General features: G+C 40.3%; 1 protein-coding gene across 2 annotated transcripts in view; it reads left to right on the top strand.

Moving 5' to 3' along the window:
- The first annotated feature begins 1,211 nt into the window (after positions 1–1,211).
- Positions 1,212–18,242, top strand: part of edc4 (enhancer of mRNA decapping 4) — a 28,046-nt gene continuing 11,015 nt past the window's right edge. The window contains exons 1-24 of one of the 2 annotated variants that reach the window (XM_068313529.1): positions 1,212–1,539; positions 3,706–3,865; positions 4,029–4,140; positions 5,211–5,310; positions 5,519–5,705; positions 5,865–6,012; positions 6,283–6,387; positions 8,208–8,320; positions 8,482–8,565; positions 8,671–8,766; positions 8,986–9,085; positions 9,298–9,478; positions 11,200–11,266; positions 11,591–11,682; positions 11,905–12,089; positions 12,388–12,467; positions 13,066–13,195; positions 13,280–13,572; positions 13,680–13,910; positions 15,978–16,079; positions 16,291–16,365; positions 16,705–16,741; positions 16,917–17,064; positions 17,858–18,013. In XM_068313529.1, coding sequence (XP_068169630.1) covers positions 1,452–1,539; positions 3,706–3,865; positions 4,029–4,140; positions 5,211–5,310; positions 5,519–5,705; positions 5,865–6,012; positions 6,283–6,387; positions 8,208–8,320; positions 8,482–8,565; positions 8,671–8,766; positions 8,986–9,085; positions 9,298–9,478; positions 11,200–11,266; positions 11,591–11,682; positions 11,905–12,089; positions 12,388–12,467; positions 13,066–13,195; positions 13,280–13,572; positions 13,680–13,910; positions 15,978–16,079; positions 16,291–16,365; positions 16,705–16,741; positions 16,917–17,064; positions 17,858–18,013 — 3,070 coding nt within the window. In that variant the 5' untranslated portion in view covers positions 1,212–1,451. Of the gene's footprint in view, positions 1,540–3,705; positions 3,866–4,028; positions 4,141–5,210; positions 5,311–5,518; positions 5,706–5,864; positions 6,013–6,282; positions 6,388–8,207; positions 8,321–8,481; positions 8,566–8,670; positions 8,767–8,985; positions 9,086–9,297; positions 9,479–11,199; positions 11,267–11,590; positions 11,683–11,904; positions 12,090–12,387; positions 12,468–13,065; positions 13,196–13,279; positions 13,573–13,679; positions 13,911–15,977; positions 16,080–16,224; positions 16,366–16,704; positions 16,742–16,916; positions 17,065–17,857; positions 18,014–18,242 lie in introns of both variants that reach the window. The other variant, XM_068313528.1, reaches the window with a different exon arrangement.

Below are 18,242 nucleotides of genomic sequence, written 5' to 3'. Positions count from 1 at the left end.
TCACTGAGGAAAAGACAGGAGACAGAGCTGGAGGTAGCAGAGATGAAGATGCTGAGGTTCTCTCTGGGAGTGACCAGGAAGGATAGGATCAGGAATGAGTACATCAGAGGGACTATTTTTTCTTCAATTTTATATACTGATTATAATCGCTGCGGCGTTAGTTCAAATCATGCATATTAACTGTATGTGAATACACAAACACGCACACAGGGCCTGAACACACGCGAGCAGAGGAGGTAGAGTGGCCGGCAGCTCCTTCGTGGTGCGCCCCAAATGAGCAACTTGTAAGGGGGACGGCGCCTTGCTCAAGGGCGCCTCGGCAGTGCTCCGGAGGGAGCTAACACCTCCCACTGTCAGTTTTTTGGGCGGGAGCGGTAATCAAACCGCCGATCTTTGAAACACTGGCTGACCCGCTCTACTGCGCGCTCTACTGAGCCACTGCTGCCCCCATCTGAGCCACTGCTGCCCCCATCTGAGCCACTGCCGCCCACACATGTTTTGGTTTTGAAGATAAAGTCAGAGAGGCCAGACTGAGATGGTTTGGACATGTCCTGAGGAGAGATATTGAATATATTGGTAGAAGGATGCAGAGTTTTGAACTGCCAGGCAGGAGGCCTAGAGGAAGACCAAAGAGGAGGTTTATGGATGTAGTGAAAGAGGACATGAAGGTAGTTGGTGTGAGAGAAGAGGATTCAGAAGTCAGGGTTAGATGGAAGCAATTGATTCGCTGTGGCGACCCCTGACGGGACAAGCTGAAAGGAAAAGAAGAAGGAGAAGAAGACCGTAAAGAAAACCAAACTGCGGAGTAGACCGGATGTCCGGAACACACTTCAGGTGTCATTGTCTCCCGTTACCCCTAGATCAGCCGTCCCCAACCACTAATTCTCATTATTGTAATTATTATTTAATTGACTTGTTCACCCTTTTATTGGAAATGATCAGTATTCTTAAGTTGCTGTATTTCAAAATAAACCTCACCAGTGCAGTCACTTGAATTCAGTTTTTAGTATAATTATTTCTTACAATGTTTTCGTTCACAGAGATGTTGATTATCATTTTATGAAAAAAAAAAGTTTATTCTCTGTTGATGTTTGCATTTTACATAAAACCACTGCGGATGATTTATTATTAGACTACAACTGTCCTGGCATCATTAACGATCATCGAGCAAATGAAGGCCGGTCCGCTAAAACATTGTCTTAAATGAAACCGGTCCATGGCGCAAAAAAAGTTGGGGACTGCTGTTCTAGAGTACATTATACCAGAACTTCATCAAAGTCTGTCCCCGGAACCAATGACCTGACACAGGAAGCGGACGGAAACTACGGAGTGAACACAGCGGAAGTTTAGATGGTTGCTGTGGGTGAACGAAAGGCGCACTGACAGCATCGCTTCTTGTAAGGAATAATTTTCTCCCCCTAAATTGACCCAGTCTCCTTCTTCCCTCACCCATGGCGTCGAATTCAAACATAGATATTGAAGGTGCGACCCAGCATCTGCGTGACATCCTCAAGCTCGACCGTCCCGACAACGGCACCGGTAAGTTATACCGGGAATCAGAAGCAGCTGCGAGAGTTTAGGCCTCACAAGCTAATGGGATGCTAGCTAACTAGCCAAATTGGTACCTAGCTAACGTGAGTTTAGCGCGCTGCCATATAGGAGTGATGTTAGCTCTTTAGCTGTTCCAATAGCCGCTAACTGAAGGCAGCCCAGTACTTGGTAGTACAGTGGGGATATCAATTAATTTAAAAATATAGCCACTGCTCTGTCTGTTATTTCTGTCGTACAAAGAATACGTTAAAGTTGGGTTTAAACGTTCTGAAAGTTATCCAGCATGTTGTCATCCCAAAAGTGTTAGCTAGATTCCGATCCATAGTTAGCTTATACCTCAGCCTGTCGTATGTCTGAGGGAAAGGTTAATCAATTATAAATATATGTTCCATTTATCGAAGTTATTGTCGAAGTAACTCGATTATGGCTCCCAAGCAATGAATTTAGTTATTATATTGGTTGTCCGTATGATTTAGCAGAAACATTTTTATTGCTATCAAATATTAGCTTGAGCGTCAGAACTGCGTAGAAGGTCGGCGCCTTCTGTGGTGAAAGAACAACTAAGTGAAATGAAAACGTTTCTAAACAAACACCTTTCAAGAAGTTTCGGAAAGGAAATTTTCAAAAATGTTGTATCGGTTTGAGATTAGTTGAAGAAAGATTAAATACAAGTAATTTACAGCGTATTGAGTTACACATCTCTTGCACATCTGCTAAATTGTTAAATCTAAGCTTCTAAAGATTAGGTCAAATGTATTATCGTCCTTTCTTCGAAATATAAATAATGTGCAATTGGAGTGACGGACATAAGAATGCTGGAAAGGATGGGTGACAAATTTAAAGTCCTGACTGATTGAGTAGGAAAACACGCTAATTACAGATCTCTCCTTGCAGGTGCACTGATTTACAATTAAGTAATTACAAATAAGTAGTTAACGTCCAGTTGTACTCTGTAGAATGTTTAAAAGCAGGTGCAATTGAATCGTAGTTTATATGGGGTCTGTTTTTAATTTTAGCAATGTCCTAAAATGTGACAAGATTTCAAATTTTCATAACAGAATCTAAAAATGTACACAAACCACAAATCTGTGAAAATTTTATAAAGGTGGCAGAAGGCGTTCATAGTCATGCCAGATAATAATTCTCAAGTTACTTGGCTGCGTTAATGAGCCATGTTTCCATGTTGACGAAGTAAAGTTGCTAAATCATTTGTTCTGAAGTCAGTCTCAGCTGTCTTTGGGTAGGAGTTGGGGTCCAGCCTGGGGTACGACCGTTAGTACTTGATAATGGAGATTCCGTTTTTTTGTTATAAAAGCAAATGATCATGATATGATAACCATTAAAATGTATATCGTAGTGTACTGTGAAAGCACTAACTGCTGCAGTCTTAGTCAGAAGTGTAGCACATCTTGGAGTTTTTGCATGAAACATCTGCATTATTCTAGGCCAAAAAAGGAACTTTGGAACACTTCAGCTGAAGTTGGAAGTGTTTTCACAACATTTGATTTGTGTGCTTTTATGATGGATTGGTGGCATTAAAAGTAGCTTAATGTGTTTAGCATGGAAAAAAATCTGTAGCACTGATCTATTTTAACTGTATTTGTGTGAAGTGGTGACAGCAAAGAGCTGATAAATAGCATATTTTGGCAGTTAACAGAATGGAAAATTGGAATGTCATGTAGACACATAAGTATTCTACATAAAGGTTAATAAAATTATGCATTCTCAGCTGGGTAGATCCCTACATTTTGTATCAAGATGGAAAGAGGAAAATGTGTTCTTAGATCTATGAGAAATATTAAATAGGGTCAAACATTGCAGAAATGCTTGTGTGTGTAAAATTTAGAGATAGGCAGTGCATCACTGAACAGTTGTAAAATGAAAATAGACTAAAAGGAAGTGGCCTTCCAACCTGATACAAAACTTTTGGAAGATCTGGAACTCCTCATCGAAACACCGGAGAAGGGAATTTTGTTTGCAAGAATGGTGTTGCTCATTCCAATAGTTTTAAAGATTTGTATTTGAATAACGTCATGGCACATTGTTTCCCGACATGAAATAGACACTAAATGTTTTTTCCCCTTACATTTGTTCCCTGGGTTGAAAGTCACATCTATCCACAGTATAACTTCTGTACTCACTGTCTTTTCTCAGATACACAGTCAGATGGTCAGAGAATGCCATCTTTTAATGGAGAACTGAATGGATTATTGGGTGCAGCAGGCCTTCTTGGAAGCACAGATCGGTCAGCCATGTCCGAGTCTTCCAAACCAATCTCCACAGACATCAGCAGCACACAAGAGACTCAAATAATGTGAGCGTCTTTCTAGGTTAAGTTACTTGCAACCTTTGCAATTAGGCAATTTTTTTTTTCTCATGGGGCTTAGCCATGTTTTTTTTAAAAATTCAAATAAAATAATATTAATAAAGACTGTTTACAAGACATGTGTCCATATATCTTTGCACTGCAATTTCAGTTGCCTTTCTGGTGATGATGGCTCCACCTGTATACCCATCACCTCCAATAATGTTGAGATTGTAGCAAGTCAAGATTCCAGCATCAATAGCAAAGCCAGAGGCAGCAACAAGGTAAGAATCCAAATCACCAGCTACTAAATCACACTGTTGCGATTACATTTTGGTGGTATCTATTACATATATGTAGCCACTATGCTTTCTGAAAATTTAATTTAATTTTTCAACAAAATATGATCTATACTGGGGTGCCCACATTTTTTGTCTTTCAAACTATCTGCTTTTAAAATGTCAAAATAGTCTTCCTACTTTAGAAATGCTAAACATGTATTTATTTACTTATATATACTGGGTACTCTATATACACAATGTATATGTTTTGTACCTATATAACTACATGAAATCTGGCATAATAACTACCGTTTTGGTTATTACTTTACTCTTTGACTTACACTGAATCTTCAATAATAGCAGAACGATTTTGAGACTTAATAATCTTCATGTGTGTAAACACTGACTCGCATAGATAATTGGAGGCGAAATAATGCAGTCAAGTAAGTATTACATTTCCTTATACGTATTTGGTTACCATTCCTCTGTGAGGAAGTTCCATAACTATCTGCAAGACCAGAACTTTAGCTGAGTGTCAGTTTGTAGTGTCAAATTGTAATCCTCCACAACAGACCAGTTTAGGTGAAACGGTGGAAATTTTTGATGCAAGTTAATCAACCTCAACATCGTCCTGTAGTAAGTAGGACATAAATGTGGTGACTGGCTCAAGTACAGCAAAGTCTTACTGACAATCTGTTCTTTGTAGTGTACATTTGCAAGTTCCCACACCTTGTATTGCATCTTTAGCTCTGATGGGAGTATTCGGAAGTTTCCAATATGATAGCACTGTGACTTTGAGGACAGATGTTTTGTTTTTGTTATTCTTGGTCCGGCTCCCCCACTCATATCTTTTCTTAAATGAAAATAAAGTAGGAGGATAACTATGTAATTAGTGTTGGGCACCCCTGATTTATACATGATAAGAAACACGTTTTCCCAAATTGACTGCTTTGTTTCGAACAATCTCTCTTTGACTTCTGAAAACTGCAGTTTTATGCCTTTAAAAAGATGATTATGAACATTTTTGCAAGGATATAAATTAATTTTGAATGATGAATTTGTTTTTCGTTCAGGTGAAGATTCAGCCTGTTGCCAAGTACGACTGGGAACACAAGTACTACTATGGCAGACTGATAGCTGTATCCAGCTCCTTCGTGGCCTATGCCATCAGAGGTTACTATTACTATCAAGTTTTTAATCAAGTGTCACAGCTTTATTAAAAGTTATGGGAATGGATTTCTGTTTTTAGAAAGCCACAATTCTAGTTTAAATGGATATATGAAGTTCTTCCATTCCTATGGTTGTGTTTAATATAACAGTATCCTATTAATTTTTTTCTTGCTCACATTGATTGAAGGCTCTTCATCCATTTTTATTGCAGGAGCCAACAACCATGCAATGATTCGTGTCCTGAGTGTAGGTTTTGCTGAGCGATCTCTGCTGAAGGGTTTTACTGGAGCTGTCACAGATTTGGCATTTGCCCACCTCGACTCCTCCCTGTTGGGTTGTGTTGATGAAGCTGGCAACCTGATGGTCTGGCAGCTCACCTGCACTGGAAGCAAGATACTGTATCCTGACATGAGTAGGACAGTATGCAGTTCAGGGTCATCTTGATGCTCTCCTTCTAAAGATTATTTAATTGTGGTATAGTCGCAGCGTGCCTCAGAGAGGAAGAAATCCGTCAAGAGATGGCCTTTTCTCCCGTTTTCTTTAACCCATCTGTACAGTGATCAAATGGTGATTCATATCCAACGACCTGAGGACACCCCACTGAACTCACACCGTCGTCTCATCTGGTGTCCCTACATTCAAGATGACAATGAGGAGAACCAGGATGACACAAGCCAAACTTTAGCTCTTCTACATGAAGATAAGGTACAACTGCTATACACAGAAACGTTTTTCTCAGATACTGTGATGTTAAACACTTAAACAGTAACAATTTACTTGTACGTGTAAAGCTCAATTAGTTCACAGTAGTTGAGAAGTAAAGTGAATTTCCCTAGATGTTGCATCTAGGTGAATGATAAGTTATGATCATGCACACATTCTGTTATTTTAACTAAAAGTAGAAAGACAAATGTTCTATGTGGAACATTTCAGGAGAAGGCAAAGTAAGATTTCATAATTTTGTCCTCTATCTAGGCTGAGGTCTGGGACCTGGAGGTCTTGAGATCCAACAACAGCAGCTGGCCTGTTGATGCCACAGACATTAAAGAAGGCCTCATCACAGTCAAAGGACATACCCAGGTATAATCAGATTATAACACTAACTTTACCGTCAAGTCTTCAGTTTTGAACACAGGAAACTATCCGTGCATTCAAATGGTGTCAGAATGATTGGACAAGAAAATAGTTCCAAAAAGGGAAAATTTATGTCAAGTTAGAAAAATTAACAAAAATGTACACAACTCTTCAGCTGTGATGGATTACGTTTCAAGATTTGCTCTGTCAATTCCATAAGTACTTGCATACAAAAGAGAAACCACATGCAGTTTCTCACCAATTACATACAGTGCAATTACATACAGCACTGACCCACTCTACAGCTCCACAGGAGCACCAGCAATGGACGTCAGTGGTTTGTGATGGTTTCTAGCCCTCTTGATCTCTTTGCTCTTGTCGGCACTGAGTGTGGGACTCTGGGATCTGCTGATCAGGGTCTCCATTATTTTGTGATAAGGACACTTGAAGTGGTTGGTGATGTATCTGACAGTGCAGTGAGCAGGATGAACACGGCTGATAGTCTGTGTTCACTGCAGTGGTTACAGATGTGTGCCTCGATTTCTTGACCTGGGGGCTTGTTGCCACTGTGTTGATGTAGTTGCAGGTGCCAGAGTTCACCCCCAGCAGTCTTAGCTTCACCACAAGCTGTTGTGGTATATGTCAAAAGCTGAGCTCAAGCCAAGAAGAGAGCTTGGGTATTTTTCATCTTCAAGAGTGGTAGCAGTTCTTAATGTCCTTCATGACTAGTCACTCATTTCATGAAGATTGGAGTGAATGCCACGGAGTGGATGCCAGGCTGAGTTTCACTTTTTGGGAACAAGGATGGTGGTGGCATTTTGGAGGCAGTTGGACAATGTTTCCTGGCTGAAAAAGGAGTTGAAATTGCCAGCAAAGACATCCAGGACCTGTCCATGGATGGTTTCCAGCCCTGTAGGTCTGCAGGGATTTACATGCCCTTTTTTTTACCCCAGTTAAAAGCAGTTGGAGTCCCTGGTTACTGGATGATGACAGGAACATCTGTACCTGTGTGGTGTTGTTGGTCTCAGAACAGACGTAGAAGTCATTTGGTTCAGTGGGAAAAGAGTGGTTATTGTGGTGTATCTGCCGGGGGCTTATAGTTAGTGATGATTGGAAATGGCCGCCACAGAAAACACGAGTCCTTGTCATTTGTGAAGTGGCTGTTTGGTTTTTGTACATTGGACTTGTTTTATCCACTTGATCGCCCAGGAACAGATTTTCTCTTGCCAGATTGTAGCTGCAGTCGTCCCAGATTAATCTGCAGCATTTCTGCCTCTCAGTAAGTTAACGGATGTCTCCAGATAACTGGTTTAACTGATGGTGTAGGCAACTGTCACATCAGCCATACACTGTGTAGAAGCATAGCAAATGAAAGCACATGTTTATTGTTTTGTATAACACTGTTTACTTACCAAAGTTAAAGTTAATAAACTTAGATTTAATAACAATTCAGGTAAGGCAATACTTTACTGTTAATTGGGAGCATCCTGGTCAAGTAAGATTATATCCCTGTGTAATGTAGTGCTTGAAACAGATGTTGACATGTCACATGTACAACACATCTTTGTAATGCCTGTATTATTCCCACATTACTATTTAAATACTCATGAACACACTGAAAAATCAATGACAAGAATTTTGCTACAAGCCTGGAGCGTGTGAATTCATTATATATTCATTACTCAAGATTTTCAATTTTTCCCTTCAAAGCTGTAAAATCTGGTCAGGAGACTCTCAAAATGGATATTTTGTATGTCATAGGGTTTCTTAATTGGATTATTATTGTACTGATTTGTTTATTTCGTGTCATGTTTCCGACCCCCCAGCGAGTCAGTGAAGGGGCCCTTTCTCCAGATGGCACTGTGTTAGCCACTGCCAGTCATGATGGATATATCAAGTTCTGGCAGATATACATAGAAGGAGGACAGGATAAGCCCAGGTAAGTCAATGGTAATTGATGTATCCCCTCAATTCAACATATAATTTATTAAATATAAATTGTTTTAATTGGAAAACAACTGAAAGGAATTAAACATGCTTTCCATAATTCAGTTTGTGTTTGTTAGATTTGTGATTTTTAAAATCTTCTCTTCTATGCAGATGTCTTCATGAATTGCGGCCTCATGGAGGACGTCCACTTTCCTGCCTTCTATTTTGTGACAACCACAAAAGACAGGATCCAGAGTCAGTGCATGCTTGTGACCTTCATCGTTTCGTCTGAGACTGTTGACTTTTACATTTTGTTTATATTCTCCTGCACCACCTCTTTTAACTTTTGGTCTTTTTTAGAGTTCCTTTCTGGCGGTTCCTGATAACTGGAGCAGATCAGAACCAGGAGTTAAAAATGTGGTGCACTGTTTCTTGGACCTGTCTACAGACCATCAGGTTAGAGCTTTATTTATGAGTTAAAATTCTTTTATCTTGGAATAAAGCTTGACCTAGTAACCATTAAATAGGTGCTTTAGTAAATACCAAATAATCGCAATTCAAGATATTTCCAAAGGATGATTTCTGCTGTCTTTAGTGCCAACCATTTATTTACAGTGTTTTTGAAGAGCACCACGTCTGAAGATGCTAATGGAGGTTTTTATGTTGTTGGTTTAGGTTTTCTCCAGATATGTTCAACTCATCGGTTCTGCCGAGTCTCAAGGCCTGTCTGGACCTCTCCTCTGAGTATCTCATCCTGACAGATGTACAGAGGAAGGTCAGTACAATGATGTCAGCTATTTAGTTTGAATAACCAAATAGCAAATAATGTTGTATTACTCTGTATATACACCCCCATTGATATCCATTTTTGTTCTTTAGATGGAATAGTGATGATACAAGATTAAGAAAATAGGAGTTAGTTGTGTTTCAATGCTAGTCTTCTTTGTACTCATGTATACTCACCTTGCTGATGTCCTTATATGATAGGTTTTGTATGCAATGGAGCTGCAGCAGGATCTAGAGAAGGGAAAGGCCACTTTCACAGCAGTATCAGAGTTCCTGTTAACCCACCCTGTGTTGAGCTTTGGTGTCCGTGATGTTGCCCACAGCCGATTGAGACACACTGAGGTCCTGCCTGCAGAAGAAGAGAGTGAGAGCATGACAACAGGTGCTGCTTTGCACACACAAACTTATTTTCCCTCCTATCGTTTTATTCATCCTGCTGCCATAGTTTACGTCCGTCCATCCGTCCGTCCGTCCGTCCATCCATCCATCCGTCCGTCCATCCATCCATCCCTTATTCAACAAAAACGGACATTCTTGAGCTTCAATGTGGTCATCCTAGACATTGCATATTCTACAAAAGTCACTCTGCTCTGCACCAGTAACTCTGCTGTGCCTACAGAAGCTTCCAGGAAGTGTTTCTACATTACATTCATGGGAGAATATGCAACTTGTGTATTTCTGACAGAGGTATCAAGCTGCTAAGATCCAAGAATGATGTCAGATACAGGGACAGCAGAGAGAATCGGGTCAACTCTAAAAATAAAACACCCTGTTCAGTGTTTTAGATTACATATATGCAAAAAAGAAATCATTAATGATATAGTCTACTCAATCATAGTAGACTGAAAAACACCCAAAACATTAACAAGTCAACAAAACCAAGACAAATCAGCAAAACTGGGGAGAACAAATGATCTGGTTCCTTTCTGGTGGTGTGTGAAGCCGTTGGAGGAAAATATCACTGTCCAGTTGGAACGCAGCTGTTCCTGGTAGAATCGAGTTGTCATTCCTGTTCCAAGGGCAATAACACATGATTATCATTAAACCAAGACAGTTTGTTATTTTTGTTCTTGCTGTTAAGCTGCAGAATTAAATGATGAATATGTTGTGGCCAGTGACGTGCTGTGAGGTTCATGGCTGGTGAGGCACCAACGTCATCATGATCATGTGATCAGATTTACAAAAATATGAACCCACAGTGTAGCTTATTCACCATTTCATTAGCAGTGAGTGGGTTATGTTAAAGTCTCATTGCAGAATTATTTACACATACAAACTGTGACACACAAATAAGCATATTTGATTTAAAAGTAATGTTGTTACCAACCTGTTAATGTCAGGTTTACTTGTAAATGAAGTCCATGCGTCGCTCCCTCTGAACGCATCAATAACTTGTTTGTAGAAATTGTCCATATCTTCCTTCAGTTTGTAATATGTAATCCAACATTTGAATGAGCGAGTAAAAAAAAAAATTGCTGCACTTGACTTAATGTAGATCGTAGCCTGCATTCACTTATTCTTCGGCTGAGGAGTCCCAAGATGAATCCCTGGGATCACCAGCGCCCCCTATCCTTGAGGCCGGGTATTTTTGTGCCTCACCTGGTGCCTTTTCACAGCGTTTTCAGGACCGCTCAACTCAAGAAAGACATTGACAAAAAAACACTGTACATTTTATACATTAGCTAAATTAGTTCATAGAGCAAACATGTTTGAACATTTTAATAGCGACATATAAAGGGGATAGCATTATGGTCTCACTGTATAGCATACAAGCACAGCTATCTGAGCTATTGCACAATCCATGGTGAGGCACGGCTGGCTGGTGCCTCACCGCAGGTCTCTGCTCCATATTCCAGCGGTAAATGTGAAAAAACAGCGATTTTGAGTAAAAATAACCTAAAATTGGTGACGTTAAAACGGAAAATAAGTCTATAATACACATTGCTGGATAAATATTAGCATTTAATTTACTTATTCCATTTTCCATTTTTTTCTTTCATGATGGCAGGTGAGGTCGTGCCTCAACTGCCTCCCCTGACCGCACGTCACTGGTTGTGGCACTGATCCTAAAAACCTTTGTCACTTTTGTGTGTTTTCCTGCAGAGGGCACTCAAGCACCCACAGAGTCAAAGTCTGGGATCCAAATTAAACTCTATTGTGTTCACACAAAGTAAGTTGATGTCACTGTTCATGTTGCTCTGTGTAAAATGTAATTAAGCTTTAATCTCATCAAGAGGTTATTTTGCTGCAGCATTTCTTTTTTTTGCTTCTTCTAATTTTGCTTCTTCTTTCTTATTTTTCCGGTACACACCAGTTTTCACTGATAGTGTTGCGGGCCATGTTTGTCAACATGTCTGGACACCGGTTGTCATATTATTGCTGTGATTAGGAGATATGTGCACATTTTTGTAGAGATTATATAAAACACAAACAAAGAATTTAAGTGATGATAATCAGAGCAGTCAACTTTATGTTTTTGTCTGTTTGTTTTCAGGAGTCTACAGGATGTCCAGATCTGGTTTCAGCCAAACCTGGGTTCTAGATCTGCTGGCTTCCTGCCTCACTCTGATTCTCAGGACGGTTTGGGTAAGACACAGTGCCAGCATTTTAAAATGACAACAAATTCTAATTGGTCGAGGTTACAAATGCATGTAAAAAAAGCTTCTTGACTGCCTAGCCTCCTTCTGCATTTTCATTGTTCCTCTTCATCCTCTGTTTTTTTACCTTAGGTTTTATCCACCATCCATTCATGACTTTGTTATCAAATGTTGCCACATACATGAGTCTCTCCCCTTTTTGTACTTTCAGCGGGGTTTTCAGACCATCTCACCGACCAGAGCTCCGACAAGGAATCAGGAAGTGGCTCCCAGACCGACTTAAGGAAGATCCCATCACTTCCAGTTCCCAGTGACTTCCTGCCAACCTCTGGTAGCAGCACTGGAACCATGCTCAAGCTGATGACTCCAGATGCCTTCATGACACCAAGCACTTCAGTAGGAACAGTTCTCAAGCCTTGTCTGTCTTTAGTTTCATCCCAGCATGTAGTTACAAAACTGTATGGATGTGACAATACATCACAATCATGGTTTTGTATGTTTTTGATCAAGTTGGGGTTTTTTTCCCTTTTGGTCTTTTGATTATTGGCCTCCATATATTGTGTTACTGTGTTGCATTATCACCATCTACAATTTGCTGGATATAAACATAGTGTTATGTTTTAACCATTGAATATGGATTTTTCAAATCCGTTACAATTCCTACATAGCAGGTCACTTCTGTGTTACGTTCCAGGTACCAGCATCTCCTGCTAGCAGTGGTAGCAGTCTGACCATTGTGACGGCAATTAGCAGCAACTCTGACTCAACAAACAGGTCAGCCTTTTATACTGTTTATGAGGGATACAAATGAAATCATGTGACTAGAGGTGACCAGAATATTCACAATGTAAAATCTCTAACAATGTTATCACCTTTGTCTTTATGTGAAGTATAAACTGTTTCAGAATACAGTGCACTCTTGTTACTCGCGGTTAATGCACTCCAGGTACCACACACAAATAACGAATTCCGCGACATAGTGACGAACTATTTCTTATTACTTACGGTAATTTAAACGTTTGTGAACGTTTAAATTATGCTGATATTAAACCACCTTCTATCTGTATTACCTTTTCCCACACTCTTATTGACTGGTGAGAGCACTTTTGTGCCTCATGGAAGTGCGCTGCGTTCCAAGACTCACGGACTTCCGGATGCCGTAAGCCAATAAAATGCGTGTACGGTATCACGTGACTACCTACTAAAAACCTGCGATTGGTCGAAGTCGGGATTGTTGAAGCCTGAGGGCACACTCTGTTTATTTTAAAGCACAATTTTGGCTTTTATTGCATTCAAGTTAGATGGAATTTATTTTTGACTGAATTTTTTGTATAACATGCCCTGAGTACATCATGTGTATTACCATGTGCAGAGTTGGTGAAGATAGCCAGAGCCCCAACAGAGTGGAGAACAACTGCAACACTAGTCTTGCACTTGCCGTATCCAGCACCAGCCCAAGAGCTGCTTCAGCTGTGCTTCTTTCAGGGCTAGAGAGCCTACAGGTAGGACCTGACTCACTCTAACTAGCCTCTTAATTCTCTGAGTGGTGGTCTTTCTTTAATTATGCTACCAATCTCCATCTCAAGGGTTTAGTGTCCACTAGTGGTCCTTTGGCACACGACAGCCCTCAGGTCCTGGATTCTCCCCTCCTGCCACCTCTGGCCTCGCCAACCAGGGCTCGCTCTCCTGACGTTATCTCCTCAGCCTCCACGGCCATGTCCCAAGAGATGCCTGAGATTGCATCCCAGACTCTGCAACATCAGCGTGGGCTGGTCTCCACCTTGGATTCCTCGCCTCTTTCTGCTCTCCAGACCGACAGCATGGCCTCTGCTGCATCTGCCTTGCATCTGCTCACCTCACCACGCACTGCCAACAATGGGTATGCTGGTTAAAAGCAGAAATATAGTAACCTTAACACGAGTGAGTGCTTACTTATTCACAGATTAAGTCTGTCCTCAAAGAAGAACTCTTTTATTGTTGTCTCAGCTTATTGCCCCTTGAACTTGGAGGTGCAGATGGTCCAGTGGGTGGACCAATAGAGTCAGAACCCAGGCTCAGTGTTACCCCATCACTACTCGAGAACGCCTTATCACAGGAGAACCCTGGTGTTGGAGGAGGGTCTTCAGAAGGCAGTGTTAGTCACACTCCATGGCCAGCCGCTCCTGACATCACCAGAGAAACCAGAAACAGTCTGAGGGACAATGGTCTAGGAGACTGGTAAGAATCCCGATGTACAGATGTACAACAATTTGTAGACATTCACACTTACAAGAGACCACAAAGCCATCATTGTCATATATTATTGTCACGTGACATGCAAATCTTAAAGTCTAGGACTTGAATTTAGTAATCGCCATAAATAAATCAAGCTCCCTAGGTTTATCTGGGTAAGATCATTTTGAATGTACACTTTTTTAATCAGCCCTAGTGGTCGACAGTAAATGAAATCAATCCACTATCGCAAATACAACAATAACCAATGCAGTCACAGACTGGAACATCCCGCCACACCTCTGAATTCAAAATTTTACCCTGACCTACTTGCATAGGTCAGAGATCAAAAGCTAGTGCTCTGACCTACCGTCATAGATCAAAGCCCTAGTTTTGATCTGTGGTCTTACACTGACCTTCTCCCTCTGTCTATCTTATCCAGTTTCTGAGTGTACAAAAGTTGAAATTTGACATTATCCTAGTTTTCTCAAGGTCATCATCTCATTTTCATCCCCTTTGCCACCCGAGTAATGTGGTTTTTGTTTCATCTTTCTATCCGCAACGGTTGTGAAGATTTCTGTTTGACAAACTAGCCACCGGACGAATTGACCAACGCTGACAACTAAAATACATCACCGCTTTGAAGCGGGATCTAACTACTTTAGGATAAGCAGCGTCGTTTATTACACTGAATATTAGACATCCACTAATATATTCCTTAGTTATTCTGTCAATCAGAAGAAGCATATCACATGAATACATGAAATATCCTGATACAACCTAATTATTCTAATCAGGGCTTTGAAACAGAATTTTTTGCCAGTTGGATTTTTCCGAGCAGAGACAGTATTATAACGTTTTCCGGTTTTTAAGTTCCACCCATGAATTGACGTTCCTGAATTGGTTAGAACAAAAGAATACAGTTGCTGAATCAGTTAGTAAATATTAATAGGTAGGTAGCTTCAGGGCTTTTAAATTGACAATTGAGGCAGTTGGTTTTCATACTGTTGATACGTCCCTACAGTAAACAGAACAACAGCACTGATCCAGTTACAGAACAGAGGATGAAGAATCAGAGGGACACAGAGACGCTGTGGCAGCTTATGATGCAACAAAGTTTGCGTATATCAGAGCTCACCGGGGAGCGAACACGCTCTGAACGAAGCATCTGGTGATCGTTTAAGAACAGAAAGGAAACAGATAAATGTCTGTGGAGTGTCAGAGGAAGTCCACCAAAGGACTACAAAGCTACAAAGCGCTGGCAGTTCGGGAACTCTGTTCTGATGAGTTAATTTCTGAATCAAACTTTTTTTTAAGATCGACAGACTGCAGTGTTACCTGTTAGGAATATAATATAGATTGGGAGACTGCCTTTTCCTTGACTGCTCAACTTGCCTCAACTTCTCTCCTCTCTCATCAAGGGTTGAGTGAAACATGAGGTCAGATATTTTTTTCAAGAATCAAAAAAGAAACCGATAATAATCGGTTACTATTTTGAATAACTGATTCTGTTCCAGAACATTAAAAGATAATAACTTTTTGTTTTTGTTTTCCAAAAACTGGTCCAAAGTCCTAATTCTAATTTCTACTACTGTAATTATATCATTATTATTTTCTGCATTCAAAAAGAGAACTTATTATAAAAATATAAAAATATTTAATATTTCATTTCTTCTTTCCACAGCAATCTCCCATCTAAAAATGAATATCTTTTAGATCACTAATTTGCAGTTCTGCAATGATTAATGAACATTTTTCAGCTTTGAACAGTTTGATATCATTATCATACATATAAACACAAATTTAGGTTTATTTTTTTATTTAAAAATACATCTTGATGTAATTCTTTTATTTAATGGGATTTTACCAAAACTTCTTTCTGAAAGATTGTTTATTAAAGGGGAAATAATCTTTTCTTCTGAGGTCAGAGTTTCAGGAACTTGGGTCAAATTATGACTGTGGGTTAGCCTGACAAGTAGCCTGCTCCTGTCTCTTTCATACCTGTGCAGAAATTTTGAAAGGGTGAGATTCATTTATTAAAACAAATTTGGTTTCATGTCTGCTGTTCTCTAGCTCAAGAGACGAGTCGAAGGACAGACGCTTGAGCTCCCCTTTCCAACGTCGCTCCTATCACCTCGCACAGAACGACAGTCAGGATGCTGGTGCAGAGCAGAGGTAGAATGAAGCACAGCACGCACGTAGAACTTCAGTCCCAATAACTTTGGTTTAATGACAGTTTCCACGATGATTATTTAACTTGTTTCATCCACTGGATTTCAGCAGCTTTAATGTTGTAATTCCGTCTTTCTGTTTGACCCAGTGACCCTGATGATGAGGTTGCCAGTCCTGCTTCATCCTCAGGGAACTGTGCTCGCTCTTCTCATAGATTACCAGTGAAAGATTGGAAGACATCGCCTCGAGGCTCTCCCAAACTAAAGAGGAAGGCTAAGAGAGAAGAAGGGTACATAATTGTTTGATAATGAAGTAGATAAAGCATTCAACAGTGTTTTGCGCAATGACTGCGCTTTGTTTAGTTTCTTTAAAAGTGAATCCTTGTTTTTCCTTCAAGTTACAATACTTTTTTTAAAGTTAGAATATTAAGTCTTGTTTTTTTGTTTTGTTTTGTGTTGATGGATGATGCTGTTACTGTCAGTAATTATCAAACTGGATTATTCAGTGTCGATAGACTGACAGGCCAGTGCAGTTCTGTTTTTATTGCTCCTCACATCATCAACCAAATGGAATATGCATTCAGTATTTATTTATTTATTAAAACTGTTCATTATTTCTTCTCTTTCAGTGAATCATCGCAGTCCAGGAAAATGGACTCTGGCCAGGTAATGTAGAACAGAAAATATAAACACAAGGGCGGAGATAATTAGCTACCCATTTGCTGGTTTTAATCAATCTTCTTCTGACTAATTCAAAACTTAAGCTTTATTTTATGTGCTTCTCTTCATTTTAGTCTTTATTCTTTTTCTCCTTTTCATTAATTATCTGCACCCCCTGTAGATGAATACTGACGTAAAGGATGAGCTGCTGATGGTGTTGCGCAGCCAGCAGAGAGAGTTGACTGAACTTCGAGCACAGATGGAGGCCATCCAGAGCTCCATCATAGCTAAAGAAGAGCGGGTACTGACCCACCACCAAGAACTAGAGCGTATCCTTCTGTCTCTTACGTGTTTTCAATGGCTAATTTTACCAATGTGCAAAGTTAGATATCAGACTACTGGTCTGCATTTTCAGTTGTATCCACCATAGATTAGAAACCAGAACACACTACAACACAGTAGTGATAATAATTAAACCCTCCTGGTTATTCCATCACCAACTGATGACTCTGGTTTAAAGATGGAATCCTGGCGAGCTGGCTCCCCATATTGATTCCTGCATTTGATGTCTAGCTTCATATACTTTCAAGTGAGGAGTGGGCTTTGGGGTGGAGAGGCTTAGGGGACTGGTTATGTTATGTGGTGAGAATGGAAGAAGATTGGTTTTGTTGCCCAACATTCACAACGTAATATTCAAACATTCTTTTGTAGCATTGTGTTGTTTCCTGCTTGCTAATCTATATTGTTTGCTGTATAGCAGCTGTAGCCACAAAGACCTGCTTTGTGGCTACAGCTGCTACACAATATATATGTCTTCTACGTTTGTGTGGATCTGTTTTCATTATTCTTGCATCCATCCCCATCTGGTGTTTCAAGTTGTGTTTAATTGTTGTGGTTAATCATAAGTGATGCCAAACAGAAGTAAAGGCCAGTAATCATCGTCTTCATTGGTTTTCACAGAGTAGAAGTACAAGAGGATTCCTAAAACCTCAATAAACGTGTATAATGAATCTTGGAGCACATGAGTTTTCTAACAAACTCCTAAAAACCTACAAAGCTATAGCAACAGTTCCCATGCAGGCCTTGATGACGCTGGTGAACCTTGACATCTCATGACTTCAGAGCGCAGACTGGAGAGGATCCTGGCAGAAAGTCAGAATCACCATCAGCAGCTTCAGGAGCAGCTCAGCCAGCAGCTCAGCCACGCTCTCAGCGCAGCGCTAACCAACAGAATGGACAAAGTATTACGAGAGGAAATGAAGAAAACAGTCCCACAAAGTACGGAAGAACACACACACACACACACACACACACACACACACACACACACACACACACACACACACACACACACAGCCTGTTTTATCTGTCTTAAGCCTTACCTGTCTTTGTTACATTTTGCAAACATGAACACACACATCGACTCCAGCAGTGTGCACAGAGATGGTTTCTAGTAATAAGGAGAGTACTGTGAGCCCAAGGTCATCAGAGCTCAGGTGTACCTGTA

The sequence above is a fragment of the Antennarius striatus genome, chromosome 4 (assembly GCF_040054535.1).
Source record: "Antennarius striatus isolate MH-2024 chromosome 4, ASM4005453v1, whole genome shotgun sequence".
NCBI lineage: Eukaryota > Metazoa > Chordata > Actinopteri > Lophiiformes > Antennariidae > Antennarius > Antennarius striatus.
The sequence above is the reverse complement of the archived record's forward strand: the minus strand, read 5'-3'. Positions and strand labels throughout refer to the sequence as shown.